A 20,165-nucleotide genomic window follows, 5' to 3' on the forward strand; every position below is an offset into this window, starting at 1 on the left:
TAGTCTGATGTCATATTGTTGTAACATATCACCTCAACCACAAAACACTCAGTTTACAACATTTAAAATGGTATCCTACTCTATCTTTTTCTTTAACCATGATCTTGGAAATTTCTTCTCTTTCCTTCATAGTCTTACTACGACAGTATAGCGGACATGTTTGAAGTGAGTGCATGTACAGTACATACTAGTAATTATCAGATGACAGACACAGAGCTAAAGGTGACTATTAATGGGAGGGTTACCACTGAGGTCATATTGCTGAGGGCTTAGTAGGGCAGGTCTGCGTCCTCTATTCTAACACCTTAGGAAATCCCCTTATCCTGTTGATGGAAGCTAATACTCAAACTGCTGATAAAGCACTCATGCACAAAGGACTTATAAATAGCTACAGGTGAATATGTGCAATGATCTCTGGGAAAGACTCACTCTATACCAGTGTAGAGGCCTAAGCCTAATAATATGTAGTTGCGAGCATGGATGTTTGGGGTGTTTTTATTTGTTATTATATTATAAATACACACAGAGAGGGCCAAATGTAACCTTCTGAGACCATCTCAAAGTCAAAAGTGAATCTGAAGGTTTCTGAAGTTAGGCTGAAGAGGATTTTAAAAGAGTTAAAAAGTAATGTTTGTCAGGATACATAGACGATTTCTCCCAAACCGGTGTTGAACTGTACCATCGCCTCTAGATGGCGGTGTTTTTCTAAGAAAGCCTGGTTTGTCAATGGAAAAGTTTTGGTAACTTATTACTCTGCCTTACTTTATCACGTTCTGAATGCACGAGTGATAGGTGACTTTTTCATCATAAGTCCATATTGAAAAAAAGCTCTGTTTTCCTTCAAACTCGTGGGTCAGGCACCGCATGTGATGTTGTGTGTGAAACACATGTCCCGCGGGTGTCATGTCAGTTCTACAGGAACAGAATTGATGCAATACACTTTGAAATTCCGGTGTGGTCTTCAAAGTTCTCAGTGACTCAGTGTGACAGAGGAAGAGCAACAGACAGTTATATAGATATGTGTACCGATTTTAAATGTTTTGTATTTATTTTAACAATGATTAAGTTGACAGTTTACTATTAAGGGGGACAATATGCCGACAACAGAGTTTGGGTAACGTTAGGTTAATTTATTTAATACATTTTTTTAGCAAAAGAAACACGAGGCACGAAGATGGACGCACATTTTACGGAAACGTTAGAAGACTTTATGGAAAGTGCGCTTGTTATGTGGGTATGTAGTGGAAACTACCGAAAGAGTATTTCTGTACATAGGCCATGCCGCATTTTTTACCTCAGTTATAACCAGGACGGCTTAATATATGTATGTTAACAATAGATGGGAGGCCACACATAGTATTCTGCTACTGTAATGTTATTCTCCAGAGATGTAACGTCAAGGGCTGCCTACTTTCAAATGTCTTCTTGACTGAAATTAGTATTGATCGGGGAAGGATGGGTGGCATTGGTGCGGAAGAGGAGGGGGTTGATGCATGACAGTTGGCATGATTATTACTCAGATAAACAGGTTAACCAGCACTCCTGACATAACTTCTGCATTTCCCTGCGTTACACTGTTCTTGCTCTCTACACGAATTAGGCGACAGACACTGTTAGGTTTAGTTAAAAGAGGCAATCAAACAGCTGTAGCCCTTGATTAATTTAGGCAGAGGCATACGTTTGAGGCGTATGTCTGCCGTTATTGATATGGATGAAATTTGACATGGAAATGTCAAAGTGAGGTGGATAGGCCAATAAATTGCCTAAATTGCAATAATGTGGCGTGATTGTGTAACAAAAATGTTCAAAAGCAACGTTTCTCCCAGGTGTGTCTCTTTGAGAATATGGTGGATGGGGAGCGGACTGACTCTTCACCACACCACTACATGGAAGTGACCACTAACTCGCAGAATGCACTCAAAATATATAAGAGACTCACAAATGGAATCTTTCTCAATGAAGTCATGAGGATCATGTAAGTCAGAAATTATCTGAAAAGCCTCTGCTTGTGACATGGATTTAATTATAGTTCAGTCTACGTCAGTCCTATTTTCATCCTGTGTGACAGTGTCTTATAAAATAAATATTGAAAACTGTAAAAATGTAGATTGTGTTAAGCACAAAGAACTAGCATACCTAGTCTTGTAATATTACTTTATATATGTACATTATTCTTTATATACAATCATTTGTAACTTTTTGAATGAGCTAGAAGCTCTTTATTTATTTGTGGGATATCTGCACTCCAGTTACACTAACAAAAATGGACTCACCACAAATATCACATTATAGTGACCCAAATCCCAAAGTGGAGCAGATCTACCGCAATGTGAATGAGGACCAGATTCAGAGAGTGCAGAATTTCTCTGTCCTGAACCGGCACCTGCGCTCCTACTACCAGGTGAGGCCAAGGAAAGAATGCTGTAGCTTTCTGACAAGAGGGCTTGTAAACTGAGCTTGTGTGAACTGTGAAGTACATTAGAGTATAACAGAAGGTATACATTGTAAGAATGATGCCCACACATGATATGATGTTTATCTCCTGTTTAATGAATGGAACTTTCAATGCATAGCATTTCAGTGTAGTCTAGCTCACAAAATGATTTAAATTGATAACATTTGTATATTTAAATGTGTAGGCAGTATGGTGGCATTTGTTGTTGTCACTTGTAAATGGGGATATTTGTGTTGCCTGCTGAGTACACAGAACTACTGTTATTCATGGTTGCTAACTGGTCTTTTTTGTGGTTTCACTTCTTGTTTTGAACTTCCGTGTTGGTAGGAGTGTGACTACATTTATCACAGTGGTTTTAAAAAGCGATATGCGATCAAGCTAAAAAGAACACACTTTGCCTTTCAATGCTGTGTGTGTGTATGAGGAACACTAAAATACACTTGATCAACCCTTCATTTACAGTCACTTTGTTAGAGGTAGAACTATGAAGCCACTTCCCCGGTGTCACCTATAATATTTGTACTCCAAACATGCATATGTGGGTGTGCTGTGTGTGGGCTCACTAGTATGCAGGAGAGGAGAGGAGAGTGGTTTTGCCGTGCGCAAATGGAAAATGCGTTTTATGGGCATTACTGTGTACAAATTGAACATGTGTATGGCCAGTCAGCAACCTGTGTGGTGGGGGTGGGGGATGGCCTTCGGAGATCATCTGGGCTCCTGGACCACAAATGGGAAATCTCTCCCTCTCTCTGCCTCTCTTTCGCAGGAGAATCTACAACAATTGATTCTGATGCCCCTTCCAAATATTGCCATTTTAGGACGAGATCCTCTCACAGGTGGGCTTCTACTCATCTAATTCGTTTCAGCTGGAGCACTGACAACGACTCTCTACAACACCTGTCTAGTAACAGACACATACTTAAACTTAAACATTAATAAACATAAATGGCAATAGAACACAACAGAAATGTGTCTTGGTCAGATCCCTTTGATTATAGACCATGTCATTTAGTCAATTACAGTCAGTTAGTCTGTAGCAATGATTAATTCTCTCTTTGTTTCCTGTGCTGTTCTGAGCTTTAACATTATCCCAGTGTATCTCCAGCAATGCTAATAACGTCTGTATGTTTTCATGCTGTTAGAGGGAGCTGTGGAAGAACTGAGGAGACTGCTTGTGCTGTTACTTGGCTGCGCTGTGCAGGTTCAGATCAGATGCACACACACACACACACACACATTAAAATAACTTAAATCATTTTTTTCAGTTTTCTCTCTGTCTCTGACATTGATGTATTATCTTCCCTGCAGTGTGAGAGAAAAGAAACCTTCATCCAGCATATCCAGTCTTTGGACATTGAAACTCAGACAGCTATTGCCGTTTGCATCCAGGAGGTCAGGACTACAGTTCATGGATTTACATTCAGAAATCTATTGCATATTTGTTTGGTTTCACAGTTGTAAATTCAATTCTGACTGAAAACTGCATCCAACTGCCACTTTGGTCCAGCTAGTATACTGGTGTATAGTATGTTAAGTAGCTTCAGAAGCATAACATGACAGGACATGAATGCACTGACAAGCGGTTCGTGTTTCCTATTTTCCGTTTTTCGTGTTTCCTATCAGAAACTGTCGACTGACTGAATTTCAAGTTGGCTGGTTGTCAGTGGTATAGATGCCTCCACTAGTATGTATGGATGTGGATGATGTCACTACTACATTCCACATGAGACTGCCTAATGCCCCTAACACATTTGATCTGCCTTTGGCCTGCAGGTGACCCAGGACCCGCGTGCTGTGCTGCCACTGCAATATGCAGAGCTGTGTGGGCTGCAGATGGAGGAGATCCAGAGCCTTTTCAGTGTCATGGCCAAACAGATCCAGGGCATGCTGTCTCAGAGAGACACCCACCTGGAGGTAAACAAGTGAACAAGACATTTTAACAGAAGTCTACACTCTCAATAGGGAACAAAGTGTGTGCTGTTCTATCTGTAAAGAGATTATGTAGTACGATATGGTGGTGTGGTACTGTTTTTATCAAGCCCTCTAACAGGGTTTTATCGTGCCACTGTATCTGTATCATGTACCAACAGTGCTTTAACCCTAGGGTTAAAATAGAGCTCAGTTCTGTGTGGTTTGGAGCTGCAGAAACAGTGAAGGACTTTGTGGCGTGCGTCAGTGTTTTTGGTAGTGTACTCACTCTGGTCGTGAGCATCTCTCTCTCTCTCTCTCTCTCCTCTCTCTCTCTCTCTCTCTCACACACACAGAGGATTGCAGAGCTGTGTCAGGAGTGTGAGTCCTCTCAGTCACACTCGGCGCCCCCTGCTGGTTTTGGGGATGGCCCACCAGAAGGACTGGCTGTGCAGCTGGCCGACTGCAAGGCCAAGTTGCGGCGTCTCAAACAGGAGCTGTGAGTGTGTGTGTGTGCGCGTGTGTGTGTGTATGTATGTGCGCGCAAGTGTGTATATGTGTGGGTGTGTGTCTGTGTGTGAAGCTGTAGAATACAGTGATGAATAGTATTATTTTGTCAGAGATTTTTATAATACTTAATCTTAATTAAAGACTGTAGAATGTAATTATTCAAGTGTCATGGTACCTTGCAGGGAAGACAAAGGTGATCAATTACTAGACTATAAGCTGGAGGTTCAAACTCTGGAGAGGGAGCTAAAGAAACTACAGCAAGAGGTAATGTAATTAGACTCGGGACTTCATCTGCTTTCTTCTCCTAGAATAATCTTTTCATAAGCTGTTTTGTAAAGAAATAATGCACATTGTCATGGGCTATAATTCAGTTATGCGTCTGAGTGATAGACCAATATATGAAGCGTTGATACACACACATACACAGTTCCTCTACCATTGGTGTGTTCTCTAACTAAGCAGCATATGACATGGGTAATTCATTCATGTGATATGTCTTTGTTTGGATCAGAACCGGACCTTGCAAGGGGAGGCTCGTGTCAGCCGAGCGCTCCGCGATGAGCTTGACTGTCTGCGGGACCGGGCCGCCAAGGCAGAGCAGCTGCAGACTGAGCTGCAGTCCTGTACACACCGACTGCGCAGCCTCGACCTCTGCCGCACACAGCTGAAGGTCAGAGGGCAGGGGTCACCAGATTATTGCAGCTGGAGATGAAATCCAACTAAAACAGTGCAAGATTTGTTTTAACCCACCATACCATAAATTACCTTTAAGAAAATGACATGAGTTTCCATCAGTAATGCAATATGAAGAGGCTTCACCAACAGAAGAAGTGATGTGGTTTAGGTTAATGTAGAATGGAATAGGCAGTAGGGAGGACTTAAAAGAATAGAGAAGAATTACATAATTCTCTAATGAATTATCTCCTTAGTGTGACTTTATTCAGACTTTCTCTTCCATCACAGGAGCAGCAGCAATATTGCACCACCCTGCAGGAGAACAAGGCTTTGCTAGATGAGCAGCTGGCTGATGCCCGGGCGCGATGCTCTGCTCTACGGGAGCTGGAGAGGGACAATTTTTTGCTCCGGCAGAAGCTGATGGATCTTGAAGGGGTAAGTACTGTGCACAGATATAGCATACAGTGTGTGATCGTGATGCTCTACGCCTAGAGATTTGTGGCCTTGTGACTCAGCTGATCTTGCTCAGTTCACTGGGGGGTTTTAAGAACACAGGAAGCACAGTGATGTCATAGAGGAAGTCAGCTTGTGGGAGTCAATGTTCAGTTTCTGTCGCAGTGACTTTCGAATAAAGCTTAATCCTCTCATGCCAAGTTTTATTTTCAGTTGAGACAAAGGGTATTAGAAACACAACTTAGTTAATGTATAGCCAGTCATCAGGTACAGAGTGATTCATGTGAAACATGGTTCATTACATTATATTACATTTGAGTCATCAGCAATACTGGCCCCACGTTATATACAAATTATATACAAGTCCTTAGCTATTACGCACTTGATAATTAATTCATTGATACGTTTATTTGTGCTTTTTATTTGTGCTTGTTCTATTAGTACATGTTGTTATGGGATGTAGTTGGGGTTATGGTTAGGGGGAGGTTTGGAGAAACGTAAAGTAATATGTACTTACATGAGAAATACATGTGCATGTCCTCTCTAATAAGAACACTTTATTTTACACTTTTTTAAGTGGGACTTGGAAAATGTACTGTAATTTGTAAAACATGGTCTGCATGGGCTTACTTTGGCATCATTTAGTCACTTGGATGATAGATTTTATGGGAACAAGTTTGTTCATCTGTCAGTACCCTACTTCTTCAAACTATTATTTAAATGAACGTAATGGATTAATGAGATTTATAATTTATCTGACAGTGTTGTAATTTACCCAGATCTTAAGAGTTATCACTAGGGACTTTATTTGTGTCTTTCTAGGAGCGAGACACCGAGAGACAGAGGGTTGATGAGCTCTTAGAAATGAACATGAGCCTGCAGTCGGAACTGAAGCACAGTCCTGTTGTCACCTCTCATTTCCACCAATCAGAGATGTGGAAGATGGAGTCTGAAGATGAAGACCAGACTCCAGAACCAGGTCAGCACCACAAGGCTTTTTCTCCCACAAGCTGTTTTGACATTAAAGCTGTCGCTGTAGCCAGACATACTGTATAAGCCTACCACATACAAGCCATGGAAGTAGATGGGAATGGGAATAGACATTTTACTGTCTCACACTTTTAAACTCTTAATCAACAACTGTCTCTCATAGTCTGCGTCCCTGTCTCTGTCTCTGTCTCTGCCCCTGCGCCGTCTGTCTCTCTCTTTCAGATTTGAAGCCACTGAGTGTGGAGGTGGACGAGGCCTCCAGCCTGCGGCTGCTGGGCGCTGAGAATGAGAACGCGGAGCTGAGGAGGCGGCTGGAACTCCTGCAGGCAGAACGGGAGGTCAGGGCTCGGGTCTTATGAGTTCAACTCTGCTGTAGAGGGATGAAAGGGAGAGGTCACGGTGCATGTGGGAGCACAAGGAAGGTTTCCTTGCCCTGCGGTGATCATGAACCGCTTAGTGTGAATGAGGAACAGTGAATGTTTCGCTCCCAGAGGCTTTGCTGTAAAGAGAACAAAGTAGAAGATGATTTGAGAGGATGTGGGACCATGTTATATATTCACAGAAAGGAGCAAAATACCGGAGGATTAGGTGGAAAATTGCAAAGGTTATGAAGGCTATTGCAAGCTCTGTTCACCTGTTGAAATTTCAATATGCTGTCATAATGTAAAACCCACTCTCTTACTCTGTGATGGCCTTTAATCAAAGACATTTTTCACTCTACCTTCAGTTCTACAATCAATGAGATTAGTTATTTCCAAGAATTATGAACGTGCCAGTCAGTCATAGTAGTGCACATTCAGGCATATTGAGTGAGGAAGGAGACGCTTTGGTGAAAAGACTGAAGGAAGGAGCGCTGAGCTCTTAGACACACGGCTGTGTAAAGCCTTTAGTTTGTACTGATTTCATCAGAATGCACCTTCACAAAATGAACTGTGGTAATTTGGAGTACAATTGTAATGGGCACTTAAGCTTCTAGATAGAGAGAGGGCGTGGTCACTTTAACAGTGAGTTTCTGTGAGCACTAGCTGAAGTAAGTGCCAGTACAGTGAGAACTGGATGCATTTCATCATGGCTGGCAGAGGGGAAATCTTTGTTGTGATGCAACATGCAATCTTATGAAAAGCTTTTTAGAAAGGGGAACTGTGTGATTTTATAACGAGAGGCCCATTTTCCTTTCTTTTTCTTTTTCAATCTATCATAAAAATATAACGAATTTTAAGGGTTATATTTTCAGGAAATTTCTTTACATGGCGAATATTTGTGACAACATACTTTTACATCTGATATAACACGTAGAATTTCAGTATAATTGACATTTGTGGGATTATTATGTTTAAAATGTTTTTTACGTTTCTGGGTGTAATTCACACCATCATGTCAGATAGACAACAAACAAATAAACAAACATGTTACGCCTCAGGCTAATGAATACCTTACGTTCCTTGTCTCTCCTCTAGTGGTGAAGATTTTTGAGAATTTAGAGGATGTTTGCATGCGCTCTATTGTGACTGAAGAAATAACTTGATGAGATTATTGCTTTGGAATGTTGCAGGACAGTGCAGGGGATATGAGGGAGGAGCTGGATCGACTCCGATGCCTGGAAGAGGAACATCAGAGCACCCTGAGAGAGGTGAGACATAGCGGACTGACAAACAAAACGAGTTCAAACAAACTCCACAAACAAACACTATCCCCCAGTGGAGCCTGCCATGTTATTCCCAGCAATTCGTGAAACCACCGTTTTATCTCTCAGTTTCAGAACATGAAGAATGAAAACGTCAGCTTGAAAAAATCTCTTGAACAACTGAAGACAAAACAAGAGCTTATCAATACTGAGGAGAAGACGAAATCCCCAACAGGAGAGAGAACAGCCACCCCGAGAGGAGAGGGGGAAGGAAAGGACACACGAAAAGAGGAGAAGCTGAGAGCGGATGAAGAAAGAAAAGAGGATGAGATAATCAGAGTGACGAGAGAAGACGGAGAAGGGGAAGAGGTCCTTTATCAGAAAGAAAAGAAGGATGAGGAAGGGGTGATGAAAGTCAAAACTAAAGACAGAGGAGAAGCTGAAGGGGAGAAGGAAATAGAAAAAGAGAGTGACCTCACCACCCAAAAGGAAATGAGGGAAGAGGAAGGGACCAGGAAAGAGCATGAAGCACTCAAACCAGAGAGGAAAGATGAAGACAAAAAAGAAGTGGATCACATACCAAGTATTGACACCAGCCATCTCACTGCCCAGCTCCAAGAGGCCCAGGAAGAGACTGACCGGCAGACGGCGATATCCCAAGACCTGCGCTCCAAGCTGGGGGAGCAGAGCAAGAAAGCCTGGGAGGCTGAGCAGAGGCTGGTGGTCCTTGAAGCCCAGACTCAGAGGCTCAGAAAATCTGCAGAGATGCTGATCGATGCCAGGAAACAAATAGAAGTAAGTATGACATGTCAATCAAAAATAACTAACTCGGAAATAGACTGGGGCTGCAGTGTCAACCAAATGAAGACCGGAATTGAGTGTTAGGGAGCTCTTCTGAACTGAATGGAAGGGAAGACTGTATGTGAAACCTGTCAGAGTACCTTTTATGGACAAATTGCTATGTACCAGTCCATCACAGAATCATATAGTATGACATGTTATTATTACATGTCAGTCAGACAGTTTCAGCAGCTTGTGAGAAGAATAGATGGAGTAGGGTGAGTTAGTTTTATCGCCCTGACATCACCTTACAGACTCAGCAGTTTCCTATTTGACCTCTTGACCTTTGCCGCAGGCCCTGCAGAGCGAGTCGCTGCAGGTGGAGGAGGAGCTGACGCGACTGCGCAGCCAGGTGGAGGTGCACAAGATGGAGGCGACGGTGATCGCGCAGCTGGAGGGCGAGCGGACGGCGATGGAGAAGGAGAGGGAGGCGCTGAAGGCCTCGGTGGAGACGCTCAGGGCTGCGGTGCGAAAGGTGAGAGGATGTCTCAACACCCCTAAAATGTTTCAATTATTTCAATAAATCAAATACAATCAATCAAAGACTCAATACTGGTTAACATGGTCAATGCAATTTAAGTTTGACATGTATTACTGTTTCCCAGAGCAATCACCTAGCTCAGTGAGAAGGGACTTTACTTAAATGTCCTTGCGTATTTATGAGAAAGCCATCTTTCTGTCATTGTTTATGAATTAATGTAACTCTATCTAGTTTGAGGTTTATTAGATGCTGTTTAGACAGTCTGGTTGTATCAGATTACATTTCTATGGCATAACTGACTGTTTGTTAACCTGATCACTGACCTCACAGAGTGACCAGCTGGAGCTGACCAACCAGACGCTGAAGGCCGAACTCGAGCGCCTGGGCCGTGGCCTGGACTCAGCCCGGCGGCGCGAGGAGGAGCTGGAGGCGGAGCTGCGAGAGTCCAGCCTAGAGGCAGAGTCTGCGGCGCGCGGGCGGGACCAGGCACTGCTGGAGGTGGCGCGGCTGGAGCAGGAGAAGGAGGCCCTCCAGGGCCAGTTGGACAGCCAGCGGCGCGAGCAGCGGCAGCGCGAGAGGGAGGTAGCGCGCCTCCGGCAGCAGCTGGAGAGCACCGCCTCTGCCCTGGAGCACAGCAACCAGAGGGCCTGCAGCCTGGAGGCAGAGCACAGGTCTGGCCAGCGTCTCGCACCGCCAAGCACCAGAGACAAACATAAACAACAACAAAATAGACAACAGCGCAACGAATGAATAGGTTTTTTAGCACATGGGATTTAAAATTTGCCTGTTATAGCACTTTTTGGGGGGATTAGGATTGTATTTCTTCAACATTCATTGATTGGGCTGTAGGGTGGTCCTCGGAGGCGTGAATCGTTTGTCTTTTTAATGGTGGTGCAACCAAATTTGAAAATAGCCCAGTTTGCAGTTCTAAACTGTGTAATGCTATTTAACAGGGCCTTTGTTTCTTTAGACCTTGACATGAGGCCATTTGTAAGTCCCCGACTCATCTGTCTCTTGCACGCTTTCTTTTCCTCTCTCTCTCCCTCTGTAAAGACGGGCTTGCCAGGAGCTTTCCCATCTGAAAGAGCTCAGCTCGAAACTGCAGGACCTCGAGCGAGAAATTCAGAGCCTTACTGTGCTAAACACAGAAGGGAAACAACAGATCAGCTCCCTCACTCAGGTCCGTGGTGTGCTGAGATCAAAATGTGCGATTGTGTCCATTGTGTCGTTTATAACCTACCAAGAAAATTGTCCTTGTGCTTCCAAATGCAGGAGCTGGCCAATGAGAAGATTCGGTCTCAGGAGCTGTCCAATCAGGCAGATGAGCTGACCCAGAAGCTGGAGAAGTCGGAGTCCAATCAGAAATTGTCCTTGAGCTTCCAAATGCAGGAGCTGGCCAATGAGAAGATTCGGTCTCGGGAGCTGTTCAAACAGGCAGATGAGCTGACCCAGAAGCTGGAGCAGTCGGACTCCAATCTCAAACTGGCCATCGCGTCAGCCCAGAAACAGTCAGAGCAGTCTGCGGTGGAACCAAAGCCAAGTGCCAGGGTGACGGAAGCCTCTGAACCAGACGCCCAGACCTTACCACACGCAGTGGCCCAGCATGTCTCAGCGCAGAGCAGGCAGCCTAGTGTGGACGTCCCGGAGGTGGGCCCTCAGATCTCCAGAGAGGCTGAGTTGGCGGGGGGCAGACTGTCCAGAGACCACAGCCCATGCAGCACAGAGCTGAACGAGAGGTTGATCGATGTGGAGAGAGAGGTGTGCATGTGCATAAACATGAAAACTAAACAGAAGCTGATGTTCAATTTCTCTTCTCTGAATGAATGCACGCTTTGTTAATGTAAAGTCAGCAGTTGTTGGAATGACAGCAACAATGACAATGACAAGCAACAAAGCAATCAGAGCCAAAGAAAGTACAAAAGAGAAATTCCCTTTTTGTTTTCATTTTTTACCATTAATGGAATGACACATCCCGATAGGTTTTCCTTTCTGACCTTGTCTCTAACCCTATCCCAGAATGCCTCACTTCAGAAGGAGCGGGAGGCCCTGCAGGCCCAGCTGTCCCAGTGTCAGTCGTCCTGCGCTGGTTTGAAGGAGCAGCTGGACACCTTGCAGCGCCACTCCATTTCCCTACAGGAGAACTGTGCCAAACTACAGGCCCTCAACACCAAACTACAGGTGTGAAGCTTAATGCAGATTCTCAACATATTATCCTTATACACAATACAGTCACGGACAGCACTTAAGGTAATAATCAGTACAGACATTGCAACAATTTGCCACTTTGTTATAGGCAAGTTTTTATGGTATGTGGTCATGTGAAGAACAGATAAACATACATGTCATTCTAACTAGTTGCCGAGGATATGCACTAAGCAGTTCTGTGGGTCTGGTTGGTACAATGTTCACAGCACGACATTGCCCAATATATCACTAAAAGACATGAGTTAGCATGCTAGCCAGCCTTGTATCAATGCCAGCTGTGCTGTTGTCGATGTTGCTTGTTGCATTCGTTGTTAGATTGCTAATTCTCAACCAAAACTGCTGCTTTAAATACCAAGGAGCAGTACTAAATGTAAAACTACAGGCAATCCATGGTGTTAGAAGTTGCTGAGGTGAGGAGAGTTGGACTAACCCTTGTTTGAACTCACAGGTGGAACAGGCCACCCTGAGTACCCAGCATGCCTCGGTGGTGGCCCGCTGCAGCGAGAACGAGGCTCGCTGCACCGCCCTGGAAGCGGAGTCGAAGGTGTGGGTGAAGGAGAGGGCGGAGGCCACGCTACGGATGGAGGCCCTGAGACGAGACCACGACAGATTGACAGCTCTGCAGGAGCGCCAGGAGGTGGAGCTGGAGGAGCTGCTGGCCAAACACCGCCAATTAAAAAGCAGCAGCCGCACCCAGGAGGCCCAGTTCAAAGAACTGGAAGCAAGGTAGAACAAACTGTTCTTTTCAAAGACAGAAGAAATGTCCATAATGCCTCTGTTTAGTCTTTTTAAGCATGCAGTGAGCATCTGTTTTTTGTTTGTTTTAGAACTAGCTTGCATGATTAGCACTAAATATGCGTTAGTGAGTGCCCCTTCTGGATCGCAGAATTCCGGCCGGTGGGAAGGAGGAGAAGTGGTGTTAACATGACAGGACACCTGCGCTTCTTTTCCAGATATCAGGAGCTGCTGGAGCGTAAGACGCAGCTGGAGCGCGGAGAGGAGGCCATACAAGCGGAGCGAGAGAGGATGGGCAGGAGTGCCCAGGAGCAGATGGGGAGAGAGAAGGAGCTGGAGAGACTCAGAGCGGACAATGACAGGTCAGTGAGACAGACTCAGCCAGGAATAGACCGGGTGTGCCACTGCCACATCACAGCAGGGGAGGAATGGCCCGACCATATCGTCAATCCCATTATCTGCTTCATCTTCTTCAATATCCACTTCCTCCATCATCGCATTTGATCCCTTTTTTTCTTCTCTCTGTCTTCGTTCATCATTGATCATCAAAATCTGTGCTTCTTCCCAGTCATCCACCCATCCATCTGTCCATCCATCCACCCATCCATCTGTCCATCCATCCACCCATCCACACATCCATTCATAATGTTAATCACATGATCCACTTTCCATCCTGTCTGTACCTTTTCTCTACCGCCATCCAGCCTGTCATTCAAACCTGTCTGTATCATCTTGTATGTATCTTCCCATCAATCTGTCTAACCATCCATCCATCCATCCATCCATCCATCCCTCTTTCCTGCCCTCCCTGTCCATTGTTAGGTTCCAGGCCCAGCAGAGGGAGTGGGTTCAGGTGCAGTCGGAGCTTCTGGCCCAGGGTTCGGTTCTGCGTTCAGAACTGAACTCAGCCCAGTTGGAGCGCACCCGTCTGGAGGGGGAGCTCAGCACACTCAAGGAGCAGAACCAAAACCTGGACCTCAACTATAACCGCCTGCATAGCCAGTACCAGGTCTGTGTGCGTGTTGGTGTGTGTGTATGGGTGTGTGTGTGTGTGTGTGGAGAGAGAGAGCGAGAGAGAGAAAGAGAGAGACAGGGAGGCAGGAGGTGGGGGATTCTCATCAGCATTCTGAGAACATTTCACACACACACACACACACACACACACACACACACACACCACACACACACACACACACACCCACACACACACACAGACATCCATGCACACACACATGCCAAATGGGCTTCTATTCATAAGAGATTCCCTATCAGCTGTTGCCTAGTGACCGCAGGGTGGCATTGGGTGCATGGAAACAAACACAAAATGCAAAGCAACTGTCTCTGGGATGAGAGCTGGAGAGAGCTCACTGCGGGAATCAAAGGGCATTTTCACTGAAGATTCTCCATTAAACATAATTTCATGTGAAAATAATAGGCTTAGTCTGAACTTAATAAACCTTCTGCTGAAGTTAGAAATGGCATATTAGGGCAGTAAAAGATAAAGCGTGTGGAATATTGATTGCGGAGCTCCTCTGTGACTGTGTGGTCAGACGTTTTGCAATTCCAATCATGTACCCCTCTGGTGATGAAAATTTAAGAAACATTTAAGGCGCATTTTAATATAAAATGACGACAGAGAACACTTTTGTAGCATGTGCAGTCTTTCAAATTCCCATTAGGTGGAACAAATGAATCAAATAATTGTTCTCTGAGAAATACATTTCATCTTAATGACAGTATACTGTTGGAGTGTGTGCTGTTTTTCATAATCCTCTCTCTATAGTAGTCAGGTGTGTCTGTGTGAGAGAGAGAGTGTGCATGCTGTATCTGTTTCTTATAATTCCCTCTTTCATGTGTGTGTGTGTGTGTGTGTGTGTGTGTGTGTGTGTGTGTGTGTGTGCGTGCGTGCGTGCGTGCGTGCGTGCGTGCGTGCGTGCGTGCGTGCGTGCGTGCGTGCGTGCGTGCGTGTGTGTGTGTATTGCAGCTTCTGACCCAGCTGAAGGGGAACATGGAGGAGGAGAACCGGCACCTAGTGGAGCAGAACCTTAGTCTGTCTCAGGAGAACAGAGCTCTAATGGAGCGGAACCTGGAAAAAAGAGAAGAGCACCACACGCAACAGAGAGAGAACCTGTACGTGATCTGTGCACACACACCTACATACATACATACACACACACACACACACACACACTCATAAACATACAGACAAATACATAGACACACTCAGTAGAGAGAGTGCTTTTATGTGAACAGAGTATGTACACATAGAGACGAACATATTCAAGAGAGATAGCACCTGTATCAACTACGTAGACACTGGACACAAACACAAGAGAATTTCTGCTTTAAAACGGTATATCATATAGTTGTATATACACAATCACATACACTACACTACACTACACTACACTACACACACACACACACACACACACACACACACACACACACACACACACACACACACACACACACACACACACACACACACACACACACACACATTTACAACCCATATACACATATTCAGACAGAACACCTGGATGACACTCCAGACATATTCGCAGAATAGAAAATAGCTGTATTATAGTCACACCATCATACCTCACACGTGCCTACTGTGCACACCTTCTCCAACTATTATCCCATCCAGACATTCACTCTCTGCCTCTTTTCTCTTGTGTTCAGAGACAAGCTGAACGAGCTGCGCCGAGAGAAACAGAAGCTGGTGGAGAAGATTATGGACCAGTACCGGGTCCTGGAGCCTACCATGCCCACCCCCACCAAGGCCAAGTCAGTGTGGCTATCATCGCCCATGTCCTCCATCGTTTTTTCCTCCCCCATTTGCAGTGCATCTCTGCCTCCTCTCACAGCACTCCTTCGCCACAATCCCTTTCTTGTTATTGCCTCTCTGTTGCTCCCTACCCTCTCATGTCTGCGTCTATTTATCGCAATCGGCTCGCTGTCTTACATCTCATCGGCTGTAATTGTGCATACTCCCGGGGACTGAAGTGCAGGTTGTCAATCTCTAAATTAGATCATCTTGTTTAATTATGAAAGGGGGGTAAAAAAAATCAGCACTTTCTCTGACTTCAAAGATCAATGTCTTCATGGTCCTCTGCCACTGGCTAAAAGGCAATAAACAATGGACCGAATGTTGTAAATGTCATCCTTTTTCAAGGCTGAACCTCTCCTATTATCTTTCACCTTTTCTTTCACATTGTCATTGCTTCTGTGTTTTTTCTTTTTCTTTCAAATTTGAAGGTTTCTCTCGTTGTCCTTAGCCCTGTCAATCTGTTTTCTCGTTCTTTCCCTCCAATTTGTCACTCCTGTTCATTCTCTCACTTCTGTTCGCCATCTCCTCTCACTCACTTTCTCTGGCCGTGTTCACCTTTATCCTGCTCTCTCTTTCATCCATTCTCTCACTCTTACACTTGTCGTTTCATGCTCTTGCTCTACCTTCCTCCTCCTCCTCCTGTGCCCCGCAGGAAGTCCAATTGGATAGCTGACCGGATGATGAAGCTGATAAAGCCGCGTGCTGGCAGAGAGGGCAGAGCTCAGTTTATCGCTGCCGGGAGCATCGAGAACCTTGCCGAGACGGGAGACATCATACACCACTCACCTCCCCTGCAAGGTAGCGCTGTCTCGCTTCACCCATCTCCCTCTTTTTCTCTCTCTCTCTGACACACACCTTTTCATCACCTTTTCCATCGCCTATTTATTTCAGAGGTACACATGCACACATATACACCCATTTCTGTCTTTTACCTTCCCCCTTTACACACACACATTTTTCCTCTTTCCATCTCCCATAAATTGCAGTAAAACATGCAAGATACATACACACTACATATTCTTTTTTAACTCCATCCCACACATGCACACACACATACACACATACACACACACACACACACACACACACACACACACTGATAGAGAAAAATAAAATGGAAAATATCTTGGAGGTCAGAGAGCAGAGCTTGTTGTTGGTCAAAGAGTGTGTGTCTGTAGAAATGTGTGTGTGCATGGTGTCATGGTGACCTTTTCTGTTTTGTTGCAGCATTACTTTTTATATTCATCATGAATATGTATTTTGCCACTATATGATGTGTTTTAGGTATGATAGGACTTCACATATTTACATATGTAGGACTAGATATATATCTATCATGATAGCAAGCACTCATGTATAATCCAACGACCCAGCATTTGTTTTCAAGTCTGGTCCTCATTATGTTGCAGCTTGCTACATTCTTGGAAAAAATTTAAATACTCTTGAACGAGAGGAGTTTGGACGGTTTTTCACTGTTTTTGGGCATTGCTTCCTCATTTTCTTCTTCTTAAGAAATCATTTTGCTGATATTCATGTTTGTGCTCTGTTTTGTACACACTCAAGAGATCATACCTTACAAGAGGTAATTCTCTTATGAATGTTATTCTGCTGCTCTGGCTCTTCTTAGCCAAGGCGTCTCACTTTCTATAAATAAGAGGAAGATTCTTAGTGTCTGTAAATTGTAGACTTTATTAATATATGTTTTGATAGAAAATATGACTTGGAGATTTTAAATCAACCCAAATCTCCCTGGTTTTGACCATGTCACCTCAGCCTCACCAGACCCTCGCAGTGCACCCGGCTCCCCCAACCCCCTGCGCAGAATCAAGTCGTCAGAGTCAGAGGAGCCCTCAAAACCTGGGCAGCGTTCGGGCCGCCGCAAGCTGGGGTCCCGTCACGGCTGGGCCTTGGGCAGGGGTGGCCGGGGAGGGAGCATCTCACAGTCCTTCAGCCCTGGGGATCAGCGTGGCCACCCCCGCGACCGCTGGCGCAACTCGGAGGCCGTGTGGGAGGCCGAGAGCAGCCCCAGCCCCAGCCGGGACAGCCTGAGCGAGGAGGGCAAGGGTGAGCAGGGCATGGAGGAGAACACGCCAGACTCTGGATGGAGCTGGTGGAGCATAATCGATTTTTAAGCATAATAGAGAATTAACATCATCCAGCCAGAACAGTCCATTATGTTAAAATTTGTGTCGGAGTGTTGATGGTGAAGCTAAATGTCACATACACAATCCAAAGTATAATGCTGATAATGGTGGTATTTCTGCTACTAAGCACTAAACATTGTGCTTGTGCATAATGTATTATTTAAAACCTATAGTACATAGTGTATTTGACACATTTTTAATTATGAACAACTTGTGTGTGTGTGTGTGTGTGTGTTTTAGCTGAGAGTGAGGACAGTCTCAGTAGAGACCTGACCCCAGACCGCCAGAACTTGTCCTCAGGAGCCGAAGGTGGGTGGAAGCACTGAAGAGGAGTCTTTTATAAAGACCCAGGGGCCAACAAACTAAGCGCTCTTTTTTTAAACAATTACAGCACATAGTGCTTAAATGGAAAACACGCTGTTTTGAGAGGCTCAGATCTCTAGAGTCGACCTTGGTGTGATAATTTTCTACAGCACCTCTTTATGCACATAAATGGATTTTACAACCTGAATTCTGAGGAGACCTCCTATAACGATCTGCTGTTCCTCTCTCTTTCAGATGCCCTTTCAAACAATGAGAAATCCCTGGACTAGGGCAGATCAGCTGTCAGTATGCCACCACCGGCCCAATACAGCCTTTATGTCAGCTTAAAACAAATTTACTGAATGCTGCTTTTTTAATATGATGGGTTTGTGTGGGTCAACATGAATGAAAACTTCATGTTGCGAATATGTCTGGAGTGTTTTTTTTACCGCGGTTCTAAAAGAACGTCTGTATGTGTGTATTAAAAGCAATACACGCTTGATTTGATTGAGTGTCTTAGTTAGGATTTGCTGATTGCAAAATATGCATATATCTTTTGCTGGGGTGTACTTGCTGCTTGTAACCATTGAGGGGCAGTGTGACAATAGAGTGTCCCATCAAACTGCTTAGACAATGACCGTGTCTTTACGGAAGAGATGTCTACTCTGTATTTATATGTACAGGATCGCTGAACGGGTCTTTTGGGCTGGACTCGGAGAACTCAGATGACGTTGTTTGGCCTTGACTGTGGTAATCTGGAGAAGAGTGCAGGAGCTAAAACATTTTGGGAGAGGAGTTTTGACAACCCTCCCTATAGGTGAATCATAATTCAGACACGACAAATGGGAACGCTAATACATCTAATGAATTATGCTGCTGTCATGGTGTGTCCTCAATCAAAACACGTCAGCTGGCTAAACCATTTGTTTATGAAAGTTTGATATACTGAGGGTAAACCATCAGGACATGTCAATCAATGGACCGGCACAGTGACAAAAAAAACCTCATATCTTGCCTGAACATAGGAAACTTTAAGTTCCTCTAAATCTTTAATACAAAGAATGAAGTCCACTAAAAGTTTACTCAATAATTTATTGGGTTGTCCCCTTTGCTCACATATAGCCTGTTCAGATGGCCAATAATGTTTAGCCTATAAAACCAATGGAACGTGGAAAAGTGATCCCCTGTTCCCTTTCCCTCTCTGTACGGTTTCTGAATTATTAAGAGCCGTGCGGTCTGAGTGAGGCTCTGCGTGAAGAGCAAAGATATCCCTTTGTTCTCTCTAACTGTTTCTTACAACTGCGATAAACCCCAGTGTGACCTGTCTATAAAGCAAGGACCAAGAACTTTACATAAATGGTCTTATTCAGTCATTTTTATTTCTCCGGCAGAAGAGCGAGGTAGCAGGGCAGTTGAGCTGATGTGTGCTCACAAAGATATTAGCCTTACCCAAACACAGCAGTCTTGATTTGAGATAATGTATAATTGCAATTATTTAAGTGTGGCCTTGGGACAATTGCTGATATAAGGTGCTCTTGACAAAAACGTCTTATGTGATGGATGGTGATCGCACTCTTCCTCATTCCCTTGAACATGAAGTGACCTCTTGGCCTTCCACATAAATGCTCATGAATGCTGTTAAGGGCATGTTCTATAATGTGGCGACCGCAAATATTTCCTGCAAGGGCCCACACTCATTCATCCTCTCTCATTCTTTCTCCCTCTCACCCTCCCATCTCTGCTGTCCACCCTCCCTCTCCCTCCTTTTCTGCCTCCCTCCCTCCCTCATTCTCTCCCTCCCTCTCTTCCCTAGTGTATTAAAGGCTTTGACGCTCTCAGTAAAAAGCTGATTTATTTTGTGGAGATATCGATCGGTCCCTGCATTAAAGATTATAATTCATTACCCCAGCCCTTTTAATACATTAAACACTCAAAATAAAAATAAAATAAAACAAAATCGAGGTGGGTGCGAGTGGCGTCCGCTCGCGCAAGCACTAACACACATA

The 20,165-nt window shown here is 44.5% G+C and overlaps 1 protein-coding gene across 2 annotated transcripts; it reads left to right on the plus strand.

Moving 5' to 3' along the window:
• The first annotated feature begins 121 nt into the window (after nucleotides 1–121).
• ccdc88b (coiled-coil domain containing 88B) lies at nucleotides 122–20,062 on the plus strand. 2 transcript variants are annotated; one of them, XM_031586905.2, is made up of 29 exons: nucleotides 122–1,234; nucleotides 1,827–1,975; nucleotides 2,293–2,401; nucleotides 3,222–3,291; nucleotides 3,598–3,656; nucleotides 3,764–3,847; nucleotides 4,229–4,369; nucleotides 4,720–4,862; nucleotides 5,056–5,137; nucleotides 5,385–5,543; nucleotides 5,837–5,983; nucleotides 6,824–6,980; nucleotides 7,214–7,329; nucleotides 8,544–8,621; nucleotides 8,745–9,410; nucleotides 9,751–9,930; nucleotides 10,267–10,607; nucleotides 10,990–11,116; nucleotides 11,209–11,694; nucleotides 11,953–12,114; nucleotides 12,590–12,867; nucleotides 13,095–13,238; nucleotides 13,699–13,885; nucleotides 14,861–15,006; nucleotides 15,565–15,669; nucleotides 16,365–16,510; nucleotides 17,486–17,776; nucleotides 18,097–18,165; nucleotides 18,415–20,062. In XM_031586905.2, the coding sequence occupies exons 1-29, from the start codon at nucleotides 1,175–1,177 to the stop codon at nucleotides 18,447–18,449; spliced, it is 4,917 nt and encodes a 1,638-aa protein (XP_031442765.1). In that variant the 5' UTR covers nucleotides 122–1,174; the 3' UTR covers nucleotides 18,450–20,062. The 2 variants fall into 2 exon arrangements, with proteins under 2 accessions (XP_031442765.1, XP_031442766.1); XM_031586906.2 differs by having other exon boundaries at nucleotides 122–1,230.
• Nucleotides 20,063–20,165: the final 103 nt, after the last annotated feature.

This window comes from Clupea harengus, chromosome 20 (assembly GCF_900700415.2).
Source record: "Clupea harengus chromosome 20, Ch_v2.0.2, whole genome shotgun sequence".
Classification (NCBI taxonomy): Eukaryota; Metazoa; Chordata; class Actinopteri; order Clupeiformes; family Clupeidae; genus Clupea; species Clupea harengus.

Excerpts from the sequence above, each read along its gene's own strand:
- ccdc88b (XM_031586905.2), top strand. The coding sequence starts at position 1,175 with ATGGACGCACATTTTACGGAAACGTTAGAAGACTTTATGGAAAGTGCG. Across the intron at positions 5,984-6,823 it reads AGCTGATGGATCTTGAAGGG|GAGCGAGACACCGAGAGACA; the intron begins GTAAGTACTGTG and ends GTGTCTTTCTAG. Across the intron at positions 16,511-17,485 it reads CCACTCACCTCCCCTGCAAG|CCTCACCAGACCCTCGCAGT; the intron begins GTAGCGCTGTCT and ends ATGTCACCTCAG.